This window comes from Canis lupus, chromosome 19, assembly GCF_003254725.2.
Source record: "Canis lupus dingo isolate Sandy chromosome 19, ASM325472v2, whole genome shotgun sequence".
Taxonomy (NCBI): domain Eukaryota; kingdom Metazoa; phylum Chordata; class Mammalia; order Carnivora; family Canidae; genus Canis; species Canis lupus.
In genome coordinates, this window is record NC_064261.1 from 29,990,040 (window position 1) to 30,006,942 (window position 16,903).

The window sequence follows — 16,903 nt, forward strand, 5'->3', positions numbered from 1 at the left end:
CATCTTCCCTGCCCCCAACCCTGACTCAAAAGTGCTCACCAAAATACCCATTAGAGAAGGAATCCTGACCTGAGGATTGCCCGGGAAGCTACCGGGATCTGGTACACATGGCTTTCGGCAAACCAACTTAGATTTTCACATCAGCTCACTGGAAGAACAGCCCAATATGCACTGTAAATCGTCAAACCCTGCCCTCCCCTCACCCCCAGAGACAACAAGCAAGCAGCCAGTAAATGCCTTAGCATTCACCATTTCTTGGCGGAGGCGGGACAGTCAATTCTGACACTGTTGTGAAAAAATACAGCCTAGTTTCTGTTCAAATGCACCAAATTTACTGCCCAGGTTCTCATTAACTACTGTCAAGGAAGAAGCAGACAGACAAAATAAATTATGAAAAAATTACTTTTTTAATGTACAAAAAGACTTATTTACAAGTTGAGCGTGTCATCTCAATTCATAGCATGTAGAAAAAGCTAAATATTTTGGAGATATAAATTTGGCTGGCTGATTCACCTACGGTATTTTCAGGGATGATGCCTTCTGTACAGACTATACACAGGCTGGGAATGGCTAGCGAAATCCTAGCTCAGGGAGCGAACGGTCACCGCCACAGAGCCCAGACCCTTGGAGGCATCCCAGGGCTGTTATCTGGCGTTGGCTTTGTTGCTGGACCCTAACAAAGCATCTGGTGTTCTGAGATGCAGAGGGCCCGGGTAGGGCTTTGGCCTTGTCCTTGGTTGAGGCCAGGCTCATAGCGGTGAGGTTGGATTTGGCAAGGTCGCCACAAATTCTACATGAGGAAGGTGTGGGGTGCATGTGTGTGTGTGTGTGTGTGTGTGTGTGTGCTTGTGCGCACATGGTGGGGAGGAGGCATCAATTCACCCGACAGTACATTCAGGAATGATGTCTTCTGATGCCAGTTCCGAACTGCATTTCCGGGTGGTGCTTGGTCACACGGAACAGGAAAATTCAGTTGATGGTCCCTCAGAGTCCCAAGAATCAACCCCGTCACCCTCCCACCCCCACCAAAGACACCATGCATGTCATTGTACTTTGCAAAATGAACAGGAGGACAGAGAGGAGGGAATCCCAGAGATCCCGGGACTGCATGTTGCGCCTTGGCACAGACGGCTGGGCTGCGGGTGAGTGGACAGCACAGCCTTGGGGGAGCCTGGGCAGAGGCTGCTGTCATGTCCTGGGCGTTTCCAGGGTAAAGTGGGTGGACAGTGCACTGGAGAAACAGGATTGGGTAAACATACGACTTCCTCTTCTTCTGGGAGATCTCCCGGGTGGCCTGAGGCTGGGCCCTTGGTGCTCTTCCCACTTTCTTGAGGCCCCGTGCCAGGCTTTGGCTCACCTGGGTCCATCCCTGACCCCCAGCAGCTCCAGCAGCCCCGAGGTATTTAGAAGTAAGCGTTCTTTCCAGGAAGGGCTACATTCGACATGCACGAACATTGTAAACACGGTCTGGAGAGGCCAGGGCAGCTCTGGGCTTGCCCCCCGAGTACTACAATTTTCCTTTCCCTTTTCTGGCGACACTTCCATACTTTACTCATTCACATACACTTGGCCAGTCTGCCAGCTGCAGGCTCGGCTTTGTGGGGGTCGACATGCCGGCTCTACCAAAACCTGGAATCGGGATGTGCTTCCAAATCATCCAGGCAAAAATCTTTTTGCTTCCTCTGTGGCACGAGGATGTCAGAGGCTTCGAGAAGAAAGCTTCCTAGGAGAATTCTGGTGGGCCAGGGATTCTTTTACCTTGGAAGTATGGGAAGGAGAAGCTTATCCTCCTGGATTAGAATATCCAGTATGGCTTTCAGATTCGAACCCAAATGTGGGGTTCCCTCTACCCTCTTTCCTTGTGTACTTGGAAAGCCTTTGGCCAGTGGAATCCCTCATTAGCCAAATGACAGAGGTGAAGAAGCCAGAACAATTTGGTCCTAGAAACACCAAAAACTGGGAAGCACTGTGCAAAAGAGTCTTTCGTTCCTACCTTGCCTTTCCCAGCGTTCCAAAAAATAACTCAAAAGAAGACCAGACAGGATGCACACAAACCTGCCCTTAAAGCATCTGTGGTCTGAACCAGCCATTAGCAAAATGCCCTCAGACCTTTAAATCCTTTTTTTGGAAAAAGACAACATTGGCAAAAACCCCCACGCTCTGGGAAATGAGGGCTCCTCCGAGTCCACTGGGCGCCAGGGGCCAGGGCCTTAGGTCATCATGTTCAGGAACTTGCTCTCCTCGGCCAGGCTGGTGAGCATGGAGCTCATGTCCCCAACGGCCATGTTGCTGATGCCCGTGGGGATGGAGGGCAGAGTCAGGGAGTTCCGGGGGGTGGTGAGGCAGGAGGAGTTCTGGGAGAGGCTGTGGAGGAGGCTGGGACTCAGGGCGCCTGAGAGCAAGCTCGAGTGATCGCCATCGTCCATGATGGCATCGAAATCAATCTGGGGAGCCTCCAGGAGCTGGGAGTCCACCGTGCTGGACACCTGGTTGACCCCCGGCGAGGGCAAGGGCTGGGGCTGGACGCTGTCTGGGCAGGCCTGTGGCTGCGGCGGCTGGGGCCGCATGACCTGGCAGCCCACGTGATTCTCCAGGCCTCCGTTCTGTTCGTACATGTGGATCTGGCCGTAGTAGTAGAGCATGCTGTGGTCCTGGGCCCCACCCGTGTCCTGTGGGGGTGGCTGAGGAGGCCGGGCCCCCACGTTGCCCATCGCTCCCTTGGGCACATCTACCATCTCCTGGTTGGCCGAGACAGCAGCCACGGCATGGCCGGTGGCCCTGGCGTAGGCCAGCTGCAGCCCCGCGCGCACCCCGCGATGGCAGCCGGCAGGGCTGGGCTCAGCAGGTGGCCGGGGTTGCACCAGGCCAAAGCTTGACCCGGACACCCCCACGGTGCCCTGCTGGGGCTCCATGAAACCAGGCTGCTGGGAAGGCAGAAGGCTGGGGCCCTGGCGGTAGCCCTCCTGGCTCATGGGGGTCGCCAGGTGATGGCCCTGCTGCGGGTAGCTCTGGGTGGAGTGAAGCGGTGGCATCCCGGCCAGGGCTGAACCGGTGATTCCGAGTTCCCTGCGGTTGCTGCCCAGCATGGTGGCTTCGGGAGCCACTTCCATTTGCTGGGGGTGCCCCAGGTGGACCGGCTTGGCGGCCACGTTGCTGCAGGATGGAGGGTACTGGTTCAGGGCCCCACCCATGGTACTGGGGCTCAGCTGGGGGTGGTGGCCCTGGCCATAGTTGGCGTGGGGGCCGGAGGTGGCGGTCATACTGGGACCCTGACCACCTGTCCCTGGCTGCCGCAGCTGCTGCATGTAATTTATCCTCTGCATGGAGGGGCCTCCCGCGCAGGGCGGAAAGTGTGCCTGCGCGTTGTCCAGGGCCCCTGGGCTCAGGTGCAGGCCTTGGGGACTGTAGCCCGGGTACTGGCCGAAGGCCGGCTTCTGCTGCACCACGGCCAGGTTGCCCTGTGGGAAGGCGGAAGGCTTCACCTGGCTGGCCAGGGCGTCCACGGTGCCGGAGCTCACCTCGTTCCACTGCACGGGCATGCTGCTCTTGTTGGGGCCCGCGGGGGGCCCGTAGCCCAGCTGGCAGCCGCCGAGCGCGAGCGCGGGGGCCGCGGGTCCCACGCTGGGGTCGGCGGGCCCCAACCTGCGCTGGCCGTGGAGCCCCGGGCTGGGCGGTCTCGGGGGCTCGGAGAAGCAGGAGCTCTCGGGGGCGCAGGCCTGAGCGGGGCCGCCGTCCAAGGCGCCGCCGGCGTGCGCCCTGATGTACTGCACCACGTCGTCGGGCAGCACCAGGTCGTCGTCGGGCAGCCCCAGGCCGACCTCGGGCCCCGCGCCCGCCGCCGCCAAGGCCTCCAGGGCCACGTGCTCGCTGATGCCGGGCGGCCGCGGGGAGAAGGCGCGGCGCGCGGGGCTCACGTCGTGGGCGCTGTGGAAGCGCTGCACCCGCGCGCCCGCCAGCCCGTCGGGCCGCCTCACCGGGTCGCTGGCCCGCCGCGCGCCGCCCGGGGCCTCGTGGGGGAAGGCGGGCGCGGGCCCCGCGTGGCCGTGGGCCGGGCCGTCGCTGCCCCGCCGGGGCCCCAGCGCGCGCGGGCAGGGGCAGGGGCCGGGGCCGGGGCCGGGGCCGGGCGGCGCGGGGCGGGCGCGCAGGCCGGGCAGCGGGGTGGGGGGCGGCCCGCCGGTGGCAGCGGCGTACCTGGCCCGCAGGCTGTACTGCTGCGCGGGGGTGAGGCTGAGCGGCCCCGCGGCCCCGCCGCCCCCGCCGCCCCCTCCGCCGCTGCACTGGCTGGCCTCGCTGGAGCGCCGCGACGCGTCGGTGGAGATGGGGTCGTAGGAGTCGGCCGAGCTGGCGTTGTGCGCGCGCCCGGCGCCCAGGGGCGACGCCTCGCTGGAGCGGCGGCTGGAGAAGTAGGGGGAGATGCCGGAGGAGCGGCGGCTCACGGTGTAGGCCGAGCTGACGGTGCTGGTGGAGCTGTCGCGGCGCTCCTGCAGGTGGCCCAGCACGGTCACCTCGCCCGCGGGCAGCTCGCACAGCCGCGCGGTGGGCAGCAGCCCCGCCGGCCCGCCGCCCGCGCCGCCGCCCAGGTTCTCCAGGACGGAGCCTGCGGGAGAGGAGGGGGGTCAGCGCGGGCGGGGGGTGGGGGGGCGCAGCGGGTGCGCCCAGCGGACAGGCGCGGTGGGGAGCGGGACGCGAGCGGCTCAGGGATGGCCCCGCGGGGCGCAGGAGGCCTGGTTCCAACCTCAGCTGCCCCGAATCCTCTCTCTGTCGGATCCTCAGTTTCTCCGGCTCCAGAAAAATCGTGCCTCTCTATAGGAGGAGGCTATTGAGAGCAGGAGAGGAGGAGCCGGGAGGACCCTGGCCACAGCTTCCCTGCACCTCACCATCTGGACATGGCTGTGCCCAAGCCCGTTCCCCGGGTGCCTACAGGCAGCCCCCCCCTGAGATGCACACCCATGGAAGGGAGGAAGGGCCCCAGGATGGGGGCGGGGAGAAGGACGTGGCCACGCAGGCGCAACGACAGCTGAGGTCACAGGGAGCTCTGGGGCTTGCACGGCCTTACACTTTTGCAGTCATTGGATGGGGGCCACCCTGGGAAGGGGTGACCTCGGGCAAGGCAGCTGTCTGTAACCCAGGCGATTTCTGCAGGAGGCTGAGAGTTGAAGGCCACTTGCCAGCAGTTCCCTCAACAGCTGTGGCAACAAATCCTCCCTTCGAGGGAGACCTGGGTGGTGCATCTCAGCATCCACCACACTGGCTGTCAGTCCCTGGAGGGCAGCGGGGGTGTCTGGTGCCCAGCTCACTGCCTGGCACAGGGTCAGCACTCAGGAAATGCTCCTGAGGACACGCTGCATCTCAAAGCCCGGCCAGCACCTCCTGAGGCTGTCTTCTGCATAAAGTCCTCTCCTTCCCCAGCTGATGTTCTTTCTCCCTCCTCTGCACAGCTCCACCCTGAGCTCTGTCCTTGCTCCCTGGCTCCTTCCCCAGTCCAGTGTGCAGCTCATGCCATGGCCCTCTAGCCAGAGGGCCTGGGATTATACTGCTCTCCCCCCCTTGGGCCCAGAGCAGATGCCTGCTGTAGCTGAAGGAGCAATGGCTTTGGAGCCGCTCAGGCCAGGGCGGAGTCTCAGCTCTGCCATTGATCTGAGTGGCACACTTTCACCTCTCCGAGCCTCACTTTCCTTATCTGTGCAATAGGCTGGTAAGATCTATCCTATAGTCGGCATCCGGTGAGATGGCACCTGGTGCTTGATGGAGGTGAACCTAGTGGGTGCTGGCCCCAGGCCCTCTCCCGCCCCCCCGCCCGCACACCCAGAGCCTCCGCTTACCACTTCCCGGGAGAGGAGGCAGCTTGGTGTTCCGGGTGTGTGGAGCTGGCCCGGCCCAGGAGCAGGAATCCTTGAGCGACTTGAGCTTCTCTTTCTTGAGCTGCTCGAACCGGTGCATGGCGGTCATATGTTTGCGCAGCTGCAGGCCACCAGCAGAGGGAGCGGCCAGGGCTGAGGTATCGGCCCCCGGGGGCGTGTCATCCAGAGCCGTCAGGTCTCCCAGGCTCCCGGGCCCTGTCCCCGGCATCTCCACGCCGCTGTCATTGTTGGGGGCACTGCCCAGGGGCGAGGGCTCACTGCTGCAGGACGACTGGGCCCCGGGGCTGGACTGACACAGCTACAGGGAATGTGGTGAGAAGGCGCAGACTCAGAGGGTGCGAGAATCCACCCGGCCCGGCGCCCATGCCCACACACACACTGTGCCCTTGCACACCCAGGAAGGAGGCTGCCATGCAGAGGTGCTTCCAAGCATCACTGTCTGTTTGTAGAAAGAAGGTGGCCCAGCCACCTCATGTCTCTGAACCTCAGCTTCCCCAACTAGAAGATGGACCTGAACTGCTTCTGGGATGGGGTCAGTGGCTGGATGGAAAGCATCTGGTAGGCAGAGGGCACCCGGGAATGGACAGCCCCACATTACCCTTCCTCCTGCTCTTTGTTTCTCCCAGCCCACGTCTGGGCCAGAGCTCTGCATGCTGAGCTTTCAGTGTGTGGACACTTTGACGCTGTGCCCCACAGAGGCTGCCACAGGTGTGTGACATTGACATCAGTGGTGCAACTGATGGAGACCTCAGAGTTCTCCAACAACAGGGATGTGCCATATGATGGAACAAGGAGCAGTGGAGGCCTGCTGACCTGATGCCTTCTCAACAGGCCTAGGGTAGGTTGTGGGAAAGGGCAAGGAAGACCAGGGAGGATGGACCTGCTGGATGCAAGCCCTTGCCTGAATGGCCACCCCAAACAAGTCCTCCCTCTGAGTCGATGTGGAGGGGGGCAGAGGATTCATGGCACCTGTGTACAATGCAGGCCTCCACAGAACCTGAGCTATCTCCACTGGGACCTGGGATCTGAGCCCGGCTGAGGTTCACTTCAGATATAGCACCTGTGGGCTCATTCCTAGGCCACATGGCCCCAGATTCCAGACTTTTCCCCCAGGAACTTACGGTGCTCCCTTCTGCCAGTGGCATAACCTGCATTTCTTACCATGACATTCAAGACCCTCTGTCAGCTGGCCCTTCCCCGCCTCTGTGGCCTGAACTCACACCTCCATCAGCCCTGCCTTTGTGGAGGCTTGGTCTCCATAGTTGACTCCTATACCTGCCAGCTCGACTCCTGCTGCCAGCCTTTATCCATCCCAGGGGTTCTCCCTGCAGGGCCTGGCATCTATCTATCCAAACCCGCCTTACCAGGCTCCTGAGGGGCCTGGATTAACAGGTCAGTCTGCGCCCAGGCAGCAGCCATGGACACGCACCCCAGCCCGCCCTCATCATGCCAGCCCGCCCACACCCCAACCGGGCTTCTCTGCTCACCTCAGTACCGTCTATCCTTAGGGGAGGTACAGTCGAGAAAAAGAGGCAGAGACAAAGAACAGGTGGTTAGAACAAAAGGAGTGGAGGCCACAGGGGCAAGGACGCAGAGACAGGACAGAGGGGAGGGGACCATCCGTAGCTCGGGTGCTGGTTGCAAAGGCAGACCCCAGGAACCACCCACAGATGGACCACTTGGGGGCAGGCATCCCGGCTGCCTGTGGCCCTGCCCGCCAGAATGGGACCTGGCATGAGACAAGTTTTCTATGAGAGGCCTGAGGCAGTGAAGGGAGGAAAGTCAAGCTGGAGAAAAGAGGATATCATTGTGCACTTAGAGGGGGGGACCCCGGGGGAGAACCCATGGCTGCAGTCGGGTCTCTGGACCTTCATGCTGCTGGACTCCATCTCCTGCGTGGGGGTGGGGGTGGAAGGCATGCACCAGGGCCTCCACTGCCCAGCTCTGCTTACCCCGGAGCTCTCGGTCTTGATGGCTTTGATGTGCAGGCAGTCCTCCACGGCCTGGCTGGTGCTGCTGGCCTCGGCACTCTCCTCAGAGCCCCGGCCGCCGGGCTCGGCACTGGCCTCATTGTCCCCATTCTCCTTGAGCAGGGGCGTTCGGAGGTGCACGTCGTTGCGCTGCTTCTTGGTGACATGGGCATCTGGGCCGTGTACCGTTTTCACATGCTTCCGCAGAGAGCTGGGGTCTGTGTATCGCTTGGTGCAGCCTGGGATCTTGCAGATGTAGGGTTTCTGGGAAGAGAAGCAGGCCTGTGTGATGAGACTCTGAGTGGGAGCACTCCTCGTTCTACTGAAGCCATGCCAGCCCCAGGCCTGCAGGAGCTTGGCCCCACCCATCTGATTTGCCATCTTTTCATGCAGGTAAGCACCTGGCTGAGGAAGCCCTCATCACAGCTGGGGACACAGATCAGAGACTATGCAGGGGTGGGGACAGAGATGGTGCAATTGCAATGCCGCCTGCCCCGGGACCAGGGCACTGGGGTTTTTGTTATCAGTAGGAGTGTATTACTTTGTGATACCCAAGAGACAGCATTAAAACCCTGATCTCTCTGATGAGGAAAAACAGGTTCAGGTTCAGTGACACTGGTTCAGTGTCACTCAGGAATGGGATGAAAACCCAGTTTCTGAACCTCAGTCCTGAGCTCAGACACACACACACATGCACACATATTATGCCCCACATCTACATGTAGACAGACTCCTCCGAACCTCTTACACACATTCACACGCACATGTCCATGCAGATACATGGTCCACACACACACGCACATGGGTGCCATGCATAAACACCCACATGCACACACATCCTACAAACACGCATCCACACAGACCCACATAATACATACATACATCCACATCCATGTACTCGTGCACACACACACACACAGACAAGCACAGCTCTTTCCAAGGCCAGCTCTTGTCTGTAGAGACCCTAAGGAGTTTAGATTCCTTTGGGAATTCCTCTGATTTCTGACAAGCATTGGAGGAAATCCTTTTGGGATCCAAAATGTGTCTAGCTTTTAGAAATGTTCCTTCCTGAGTCTGCCCGAGTAAATGCAGTTGAGTGGCTGCGCCTGGACAGGGAGGCAGGTGCAGCTAGACTTCTCTCCCTGGGCTGTCAGCCCTGCCAGGGGGCTCGGGCTACCTGGGGAGACAAAGGCCGCTCTGTGCCCTATCAGCGGTGGTGGTGGTGGGGTTGACAGCTACAGTGGTCAGACAGCATTAGCAGCTACAGCATGTCACTGCCAGCTGCCCAGGGTGGAGGGGCAGGGCCCTGCCCATGTGTGCTGAGCTCAGATTGCAGGTTGGGGATGGGGCGAGGGTGTCAGACATCTAGCTACCCAATGGCCACTAGATGTCTAGGGGCCCCGTGAGCACGCACTGTGCACACCCTGGCTGGGGTACCTCGTTGGAGTGGGTGCGGTTCTGGTGCTTGGCACGGTCTGAGGCGTTGGAGAAGGCCTTGTTGCAACCCTCGTGCTCACACACGTATGGCTTCTCCCCAGTGTGAGACCGCAGGTGTGTCTTCAGGTTTTCCAGGCGAGAGTAGGCCTTAGAGCAGCCCTCGAACTGGAAAGAGGGGAGTTCAGTCAGTGAGGGTGTCCCAGGTGCAACACAGGAAACCTGACCTCAGGGGCTGGCCCACTGCCTCCATCCTCAGGCCCCTTGCCTGCTGCATTCTGCTGGTACACCCAGGAGCATGTATTTTAAACAATAATGTCCACCTTGCTTCCTAATTATAAAATGATACAGGACCACTCTAGAAAACTTGCAAAAGATGGCAAAGCACAAAAAGAGAAACAAAAACCATTTGCTGGCTAGCTGCCTAACAACAGACACTGCCAACCTCCAAGTAGGTCTCTCTCTGAGAACTTTGTAGTTCATCCCCACATGTTTAAAAACCCAAACTGAGAACGTTATCATGTATTCAGTTACATATTCCATTTGTTAAAATCAACGGCACATGGTGAGCCTCTTCCCATATCATTAAAAATGCTTTGAAAATATGATTTTTAACCGTTTCCAGTGCCACTCCCTGATTAGAATGTTTGTGTGGCTTAAATGTGCAGAGAATAAAATCCAGAGGCACCCGGGTGGCTCAGTCAGGCGTCCAAATCTTGATCTCAGGGTTGTGAGTTCAAGCCCCACATTGGGCTCCATGCTGGACATGGAGCCTACTTAAATAAATAAATAAAATAAAATATCCTCTGAATACTTGAGTGCTCTGGCCACCCTCACCATCACTTTGGGCATGCTGGTCCCCTTTCAGTACCTTGGCCCTACTAAGTTCTTCCTGGCATGGGACCTTTGCACACACTGTCCTCTCTGGCTAGAACCTTAACCTGGCCCTGGCCTGACTCACTCCCTCTCAATCTCTTTGGTCATTTCCTCCAAGGGCATTGCTCTATATTCTTAAACATAAGACTACCCTTTTGCATGATGAGATGAGCACTGGGAGTTATATGCTGGCAAATAGAATTTAAATAAAAAAAAATATATATATAAAAGACTACCCATTTTTCTTCATATTTCCTACCACAATTTATTTATTTATTTATTTTTCCTACCACAATTTATAATTATCTTGGTCATTTTTTTGTTAACTGGTCTTCCCATAAGATACGGGCTCCAAGAAAGTAGGTACCTCCCTAGAGCTTGTTCATTTTTGTGTCCCTAGTATTATTTAGTATCTGATGAAAAAAAAAATTGGCCCTCAAGAAATATTTTTGGAAAAGAAGAAAGGAAAGGGGGAACAAGAGTGGCAGAGAGGCAGAGAGAGAGGGAGGAAGGAAGGATGGATCATTATAGGAGGTTCTGCACGTATTCCCAGGATTCTGCAACAGTATCTAACATTCCTATGAAAATTGCCCTCAGAAAGACACGTAAACCCCAGTAGGAACTGGCATGCTCTTCACATGCTCCCCTTCATTGCTGACCAGTCTGACTGAGTATATTTGGTACACTGATCTGTTTCTACAACTCACAGCTCATACCACAGGGCTATGGTTTGCTACCACTCAGAATGTCACAAAAATAACTTGCTGCAAAGGACCCAGAGAAGCCAAAGTAATCTTGCCAAAGGAGGACAAATTTGGATGACTGACATCTCCTAATTTCAAAATTTACTATAAAACTACAGTAATCAACACTGTGTGTGGTGCTACCATAAGGACAGACATAGAGATCAATGGACTAGAAGTAAGAGTTTAGAAATAAACTCCTATTTCAGGGTCAGATGATTTTTGACAAGGGCATTAAGGCCATTCGATGGGGAGAGAACAGTCTCTTCAACAAATGGAATCAGGGGATCCCTGGGTGGCGCAGCGGTTTAGCGCGCCTGCCTTTGGCCCAGGGCATGATTCTGGAGACCCGGGATCGAATCCCACATCGGGCTACCGGTGCATGGAGCCTGCTTCTCCCTCTGCCTATGTCTCTGCCTCTCTCTCTCTCTGTGTGACTATCATAAATAAATAAAAATTAAAAAAAAAAACAACAAAAAAAACCAAATGGAATCAGGACAACTAGATAGCCACATGTAAAAAGAATGAAGCTGGACCCCTACCTCACACCATATACCAAAATGGACTCAAAATGGACTTAAGACAAATGGTAGAGCTACCCTATAAAACTATGTGTGTGTATGTATATATCTATATATAAACACATATATATGTAAATATGACTACATAGCTTATAAACTATAAAACTCAAAGAAGAAAACATAGGGGTAAATCTTTGTGACCTGGGATTAGGCTATGGTTTCTTAGATATGATACCAAAAGCACAAGTAGTTAAAAAATTGGACCTCGTCAAAATTAAAAACTTTGGTGCCTCAAAGGAAATTATCAAGAAAATGAAAAGAAAACCCACAGAATGCGAGAAAATACTAGCAAGTCATATATCTGATAAGGGTTTAGAACTACTACAACTCAACAGTAAAGGCAAATAACTCAATTTAAAAATGGGCAAAATATTTGAGTCGACATTTCTCCAAAGATGGTATACAAACGATCAATAAGTACATGAAAAGATGCTCAACACCATCAGTCATTAGGGAATCGCTAATCAAAACCAAAAGGAGATGCCACTTCACATTCCCTGAGATGACTGTGATCAAAAGACAAGTTAGCAAGTGTTATCAAGGATGTGGAGAAATCAGAGCCTTCACATTATTGCTGGTGGGAATGTAAAATGGTGCAGCCTTTTTGGAAAGTTGTCTGGCTGGTCCCCAAAAAAGCTCAACACAGAGTTACCATATGGCCCAGCGATTCTACTCTAGGTACAAACACAAGAGAAAAGAAAACACAGGTCCACACAAAAACTTGTACAGTTAACGTTCACAGCAGTATTTTTCATAATAGCCGAAAAAATGAAGACATGGCAAATATCCATCGACTGATGAATGGGTAAAAATACTAGGATCTATCCATACAAAGGACTAGTGCTTAGCCATAAAAAGAAACGAAGTATTGAGACATGCTATGACATGGATGAACTTTGAAAACATGCTGAGTGAACCAAGCCAGACACAAACATTGACCATCGTGTGATTCCATTTTTATGAACCGTCTGGAACAGGGCAATTTATAGAGATGGAGAGGCAGATTAGTGGTTGCCAGGGAATAGAGGGAAAGAGGACGGGGAGTGACTGCAAGCACTCTGGGAGTTCTTTTTGGGGTGATGACAGTGTTCTGAAATTAGCTAGTGGTGATGGTTGCACAACATCATGAATATACTGAATATCACTGATTTGTACATTTTTTAAAGGGTGAACTTTACGGCATATGAATTTTATCTTAATTAAAAAAAAACTTGCCAACAAAGGTAGCCTCAAAATGGATTTAAGACCTAAATGGTAGAGCTACCCTATAAAACTATATATATATATATATATATATACACACACACATATATATGTAAAAATGAATCCCGGACATCACTAATTTTAAGACAGCCCGATTCCAGAGATATTAAAATGAGAACAAAATGTCTATCTCAGAATTATAAAATAAGGTAATTCATGGAGAGTTCCCAGAGGCTTTGGCTGCAACCACGTGAGTGTATCACTGACAGTCCTTTTAAAAAGGGAGTTGTACGTGTTAAGAAAAGGTCTTGCCCTTGCTGACACCACAAGGGAACCTGTCTGAAAGGTCTTACTTTTGTGTTCACTTTAAAAAAAGAAATTCAAGGGATCCCTGGGTGGCGCAGTGGTTTGGCGCCTGTCTTTGGCCCAGGGCGAGATCCTGGAGACCCGGGGTCGAATCCCACGTCGGGCTCCCGGTGCATGGAGCCTGCTTCTCCCTCTGCCTGTGTCTCTGCCTCTCTCTCTCTCTCTGTGTGACTATCATAAATAAATAAAAATTAAAAAAAAAAAAGAACTAAGTGCACTTACCTTCATTTAAAAAAAAAAAAAAGAAATTCGAAGCACCTGGGTGGCTCAGTGGTTGAGTGTCTGCCCCTGGCTCAGGGTGTGATCCCGGGGTACTGGGATCGAGTTCCACATTAGGTTCCCCGCAAGCAGCCTGCTTCTCCCTTTGCCTATGTCCCTGCCACTCTCTGTGTTTCTCATGAATAAATACAATTTTTTTTAAAGTACAATAAAAAAAAGAAACTTCAAAAAAAAAATTCAACCAAAGGGATTTGGCTCAAGCTGTGAATCCCCACTGATGTTTTTCTCTGTGTGGGGGCCGGGGGGCAGACTCCAGACTACAGAGTGCTACTGAGCTGGCACCTGTCTGGGGTCCACCAGCCAAGCCAGCTGGAGCGGGGATATAGCTTTACCGTGGGGGCTCATGGTCACACAAACACAACTACACAGACACCAGTGCATCCCCACTGTGGGCAGTTACCAAGATGCACACATGTCCAGAGTCCATCAGAGTTCTGGGACTCAGACAGGTGTGGGGCCTCTAGAACCCCAGACAGGCAGAAGGCCCGGGGCAGGAGCACTTGGGGCAACACGTTGGGAAGGTGGGTCCCCGTGATGCTGCTGTGGCCAGTTCCAGTTCACGGGTCTCCCCGTGGTCAGCCATGCCCAACACAGCCCACGCCGGCCCCCCAACACAGCTGTCGTCCGCACATCGTGGGGAGGAAGGTCGTGCGGGAAGGTCCGCTCACCGTGCACTTGTGGGGCTTCTCGCCCGTGTGTCGGCGCATGTGTACCACCAACATGTACTGCGCCTTGAAGGGCTTCTGCTCCCGTGTGCAGGCCTGCCAGCGGCACACAAACTCCTTCTTCTCCCCGTGGATGTGCTCGTTGTTGATGTGCTGCCGGGAACAAGCATACATCAGCGATGAGCCCAGCCACCGACCCGCCGCAGACCCCACCTACAGCGTGTGCCACCCCCCCCCGCCATGAGACCACCACCTGCGTGCTGGGCCACACCTCCTCATGAGTTCTCATCAGCTGCCAGTAACTGCAGACCTGCTGTGCTCTACTAGTCTCAGCTGCATTTCCCAATTGGTCAGTGATCAAAGTGACTGTCTAGGATGGGCAAGGGCATCATGCTCACCCCAGGCTTGGCGCCAGGCTCTGGTCATGATGATGATGCTCCTGGGGTGCAAACGGTAGGCACTAATTGACTGTAGTGAGGCAGCTGTGCACAGGATTGGGGCACGAGAAGCTTTTCCCAAGCTTGTCCCTATCGTGCTGTCCCAGGAATTCCTGAATAGCATTTTTTAATCATAATGAAAACATAAAGGCATCCTCATCTCTATTTTTGACAGGAACCTATGAGATGGTGGCTCTGCCCCTTTTCACCAAGGCCCAGATGGTTAACATGGCCTGGGCAGGGCCCTGGGCAGCCAGGGCGGGCGGAGCTCGATTGGGCTCTGATGCTGGGCTCTGGGCACTGTGTGAGGCTGCCTGTGGGACACAGTGGCCAGGAAGGCAAGGCAGGTCAGCCAAAGACAGCACAACTGATCTCCAGGCACAGCCGTGGGAGCCCTGCATCCTGGGGCAGGGACGAGGAGCCTTTCCTGGAGGAGTGGGCCGCAGACGCATCCCAAGCCGTGTGAACGTGGAGCTAACCTTCCCCAGTCCTGGCACCCACACCTTCCAGCTCCTGCCCTGGGCTCATCATAGGTGTGCCACCTCGAGTAGTTTCTCCCGTGATATGGAGCAACGGGCCACAGCTACGGGCCACTTTCTGCCACAGGGAACCGAGCACACTGCCCTGAGCAGGCCCTTGGGATTTTAATCACTTGCTTTGATTATTTCACTGAAGGCTGTGGAATGCACTGGAGCAGGGGTAGTATTATCTCTGAGCTTAGGATGTGCGGGGGCCTCCAGACTTTTATGTCCTTAGGCTTTGAGTTTGCTAATTTATCTGGGGGAGTGAGAACAGGTGGCATTAGTCACTCACACAGTGGACTGAAAAGTACACTGGACCTCACATGCTTCCTCTCCGTCTAGGGCTTCTCTCTAAAGGCAACCAGGGAGCCTCCATGTGCCCCAACAGGGCCCCATCCTTCTTCTTTCATTTCCCTCTTGGTTCAAGGTCGTGTCCTGTCTGTGTAGGGACAGGGCTGGGTTTGCTTCTCCCCAAAGGGTGGGGCAGGAGGGTGGAACACTCAGGTCTCAGATGCCTGTTCTCTCCTGCCCCATTGCCTTTCTTCTCTCTGTTTTTGGCTCTTCTTCCAGCTTCCACTGTCTGCCACCCACCACCACCACCCTCAATGCAGAATGGAGTCACAACCTCCATTCACCACTTGTGGCTCCTGAGAGCCCTTGAAATGCAGCTGGTCCCAACTGGGATGGGCTATTACTGAAATGGAGAAATTAAAAAAAAAAAAAAAAAAAGAGGATGTAAACTATCCCAATAATTTTGTTTTGTATTGATTACACATCAAAATGATCATCTTTCAGATACACTGGGTTACATAAAATACAATATTCAAATTAATTTCACCCATTTCCTTTTGCTCTTTTTAAAATGTGCTCCCAGGTTAATGTAAAATTACACACGTGGAGGGCATTTGGGGCTGGTGGGGTCTTTTCTACCAGACGGTGCTGCCATAGATCTTTCTGCAAGCTCTAGGGCTGTCCAAGAGCTGAGCCCACGGGTCCTAGCAGCACCCGACCCAGACAGACAGAAAGCCACCAGGCCCACGCGCCCTGAGATGCATGCCCGGCTGTTGTGCATACAAATGTCAACGTGGGAGCAAGTAAAATCTACAGCGCTTTGAACTTCCAGGGAAATCTTATCATATTAGCCTCACTTTCCATTTTTAAAGCCTTTCAAATGATAAAAATGCTTCCTGACAATGCCTTTCATTTTTTTCTTATTGGTTTACTTAGCAACAAATTGTTAATAATCGACTGGGGGCTCCAGCTTGCCTGTGTGCCTGCCACCATCCATCTTCCCAGGGAGCGGAGAGAAAGACACAGCTGGGCAGAGGGGCCGGCTCTCTTCTCACTGGGGCCTTCTCTTTCTGGGGCCAAGCCGAGGCGCTCCCCTATGCCCGCAGGGACAGTCCTGGGCAGAGGCAGAAGGCTGGGGCTAAAAAGCCCTCCTTCCCCCCAGGGGTTTTGTGTGTGTGTGTGTGTGTGTGTGTGTGTGTGTGTGTGGTTGTCTGGAAGGGTTATTCTTGAACTTAATTTCTCTTCTGGGTGGAGAAGAGAAACCCGCTCAGGGCTGGTGTGGGGAACAGCGAGGGGAACCACCATGTATGAAATGCCATCTGCTAAGTGCTTAGGTGGGTATCCTCACAATCTAACCCTCACACCCTTGTGGGGCAGGCTTCACTTGCCATCACAGGAGAAAGCACTGAGGCTCGTGGAGGCTCAGTTACTTGTTTGGAACCACTTGGCTAGCTGTGGTGTAGCCAGCTGTGAAGCCTCTGCTCTTGCCACCTCAAGGGTTACCCCCTGACTGCCATCATGTGAATGCTGCTGTCAAAGAATTCAGAGTGGGGACCAAGAGACATGACTTGAAAGGCGCACCCAGGGCCCACAGCCTCTCTGGTGTTCTGACCTGTCAGTTTCCAGGCATTTTTAAGCAGCACTCCTGAGACGGTGTACACACTCCGTCTGCACTT

The 16,903-nt window shown here is 54.6% G+C and overlaps 1 protein-coding gene across 1 annotated transcript in view; it reads right to left on the reverse strand.

The window, feature by feature from the left end:
* Nucleotides 1-388: 388 nt before the first annotated feature.
* GLI2 (GLI family zinc finger 2) overlaps nucleotides 389-16,903 on the reverse strand; it is a 254,346-nt gene continuing 237,831 nt past the window's right edge. The window contains exons 10-14 of the mRNA XM_025429002.3: nucleotides 13,982-14,131; nucleotides 9,269-9,433; nucleotides 7,814-8,095; nucleotides 5,823-6,159; nucleotides 389-4,597 (exon numbers count right to left, since the gene is read on the reverse strand). Of these exons, the coding sequence (XP_025284787.3) occupies nucleotides 2,211-4,597; nucleotides 5,823-6,159; nucleotides 7,814-8,095; nucleotides 9,269-9,433; nucleotides 13,982-14,131 (3,321 nt within the window). The 3' untranslated portion in view covers nucleotides 389-2,210. The remainder of the gene's footprint in view (nucleotides 4,598-5,822; nucleotides 6,160-7,813; nucleotides 8,096-9,268; nucleotides 9,434-13,981; nucleotides 14,132-16,903) is intronic.